The 2,369-nt window shown below is 56.1% G+C and overlaps 1 protein-coding gene across 1 annotated transcript; it reads left to right on the top strand.

Annotated features, from left to right (window-relative positions):
* LOC132334993 (olfactory receptor 14C36-like) lies at positions 1-933 on the top strand. Its single transcript, XM_059861114.1, has one exon. It carries the CDS (start codon positions 1-3, stop codon positions 931-933), a length of 933 nt encoding a protein of 310 aa, XP_059717097.1.
* The last annotated feature ends 1,436 nt before the right edge of the window (positions 934-2,369 follow it).

Here is a 2,369-nt window from a genome sequence, read left to right on the forward strand (position 1 = left end):
ATGTCCAGCAGCAGCTCCATCAGGCACTTCCTCCTGCTGGCATTGGCAGACACGCGGCAGCTGCAGCTCCTGCACTTCTGCCTCTTGCTGGCCATCTCCCTGGCTGCCCTCCTGGGCAACGGCCTCATCATCAGCGCCGTAGCCTGCGGCCACCACCTGCACACGCCCATGTTCTTCTTCCTGCTCAACCTGGCCCTCGCTGACCTGGGCTGCATCTGCACCACTGTCCCCAAAGCCATGCACAGTTCCCTCTGGGACACCAGGACCATCTCCTACTCAGGATGTGCTGCACAGCTCTTTGTTTTGTATTTCTTCATCTCAGCAGAATATTTCCTCCTGACCATCATGTGCTATGACCGCTACGTGTCCATCTGCAAACCCCTGCACTACTGGACCCTCCTGGGCAGCAGAGCTTGTGCCCACATGGCAGCAGCTGCCTGGGCCAGTGCCTTTCTCAATGCTCTGCTGCACACGGCCAATACATTTTCCCTGCCCCTGTGCCATGGCAATGTGCTGGGCCAGTTCTTCTGTGAAATCCCCACGATCGTCAAGCTCTCCTGCTCAAATTCCTATCTCAGGGAACTTGGTCTCATTATTGTTAGTTCCTGTTTAGGACTTGGTTGTTTTGTGTTCATTGTTTTCTCCTATGCGCAGATCTTCAGGTCTGTGCTGAGGATCCCCTCTGAGCAGGGACGGCACAAAGCCTTTTCCACCTGCCTCCCTCACCTGGTCGGGCTCTCCCTGTTCATCAGCACTGGCATATTTGCTCACCTGAAGCCCCCCTCCATGTCCTCCCCATCCCTGGATCTGGCCATGTCAGTTCTGTACTCGGTGGTGCCTCCAGCCCTGAACCCCCTCATCTACATCCTGAGGAACCAGGAGCTCAAGGCTGCAGTGTGGACACTGATGACTGGATGCTTTCGGAAACACTAAAGTGATGGTCAGTTTCTAAAGCTTGCTTCTAATAAAAGTGATCTTTGACACATAGTTGGTTTAATTTTGGAGGTTTGTCTTCTCTGTTTTTATTTTAAAATCTGCTCCACAAAAGTGTCATGATTTGTGCCATTTGTCATTTTGTTTCTCTTCACCTTCCCTGTGGCCAAAGACTGTATTAATGAGGGGCTGTGGTCTCACTGGCTTTAATGGAAGTAAAGGATCTCCCAGCAAAGTTTTCTGCAGAGATGCCCTTTTGTTCCCTTCTCTGGAGCTGCAGCAGCAATGTCTGTGTGCAGAGCTGGGGGCAGATCAGTGCTGGCCCAGCAGCTGTGCCCAGCAGCAGCAGCACTTGGTGTTGCCAGTGCTGCTCCTGTGGCCCTGCCCCGCTGCCCTGGTGGCCCTGGTGTTGCTGTAGGGCCTGAGTGCTCTCGGGGCTGGGCACAGCCCTGCGGGTGGCAGTGCCAGGGATGCAGCAGGGACAGGCCATGGGCACTGCTGGGGCAGCGCTGACGCCTCAGGCCAGGCCCTGGGGGCTCCAGGCTTCTTGCCCAGGCCCTCTCAGAAACACGGCCAGGCCAATGCTCAGCACAGAAAACCCCCATGAGCAGCCCTAGGCTGTTGGTGTGGGGACATGAACCTGAGGGAGCACAAATGCCATCAGCCCCTGGGGCCAGCAAGGGCTGGGGGACACCAGGGAAACCACTCAGCTTTGTCCTGGCCTCTGCAGTCAGACAGAAAGTTTGCTCCCATCAGCTGGGAGTTTCCTGTCCCACTGCAGACGCTGTTGCTCAGAGCCAGGGCTGCCTGGCAGCCACCCCCAAACTGCCCTGAGCATTTCCTCTGCTTCACTTTTGCTTTCTTTACTCTTCCCTGCTACAAATTTCTTCCTCTTGCCCACCCCTTTTCCCACTCCTTTAAACAGCCCATCCCTGTTTACCCTTTTGTCTCTGGCCCCACTCCCAATTGTAGTTCCTGACTTGGCCCCATGGGAATGTCCCTTGGGAAGCAGGATCATCCTCCAAGTGCTGCAGGAATTGTCTGCAGGCTCCAGCAGTGCCTCCTGCTGCTCCCTTGCCAGAGGCACCACAGGCCAGGGGGGCACATCTGGGCTGCTGTGTCTGACTCTGGGGCTCCCTGTTCTGGGCAATGAGGAGGAGCTGCAGAGGCTCTGCAGGACTGACAGGATGGGCTTTGGGCCTGGCAGGAGAAGCTGAGGGACCTGGGCTGCTGGAGCTCCTGAAGAGGAGGCCCAGGGCTCATCCTGCAACTGCTGCAAGGGTGGTTTCAGAGAATCCCAGAATCAGCAAGGTTGGAAAAGACCTTGGAGATCATCAACTCCAACCTGTGCCCTGACACCGCCTTTTCTCCCCTGAGCCTCCTCTTCTCCAGGATAAACAACCCCAGCTCCCTTAGTTGCTCCTTACAGGACTTGT

This window comes from Haemorhous mexicanus, chromosome 16 (assembly GCF_027477595.1).
Source record: "Haemorhous mexicanus isolate bHaeMex1 chromosome 16, bHaeMex1.pri, whole genome shotgun sequence".
Taxonomy (NCBI): Eukaryota; Metazoa; Chordata; class Aves; order Passeriformes; family Fringillidae; genus Haemorhous; species Haemorhous mexicanus.

Bases quoted from the DNA above. Each gene is read 5' to 3' on its own strand.
- LOC132334993 (XM_059861114.1), top strand. From the start codon at position 1: ATGTCCAGCAGCAGCTCCATCAGGCACTTCCTCCTGCTGGCATTGGCA.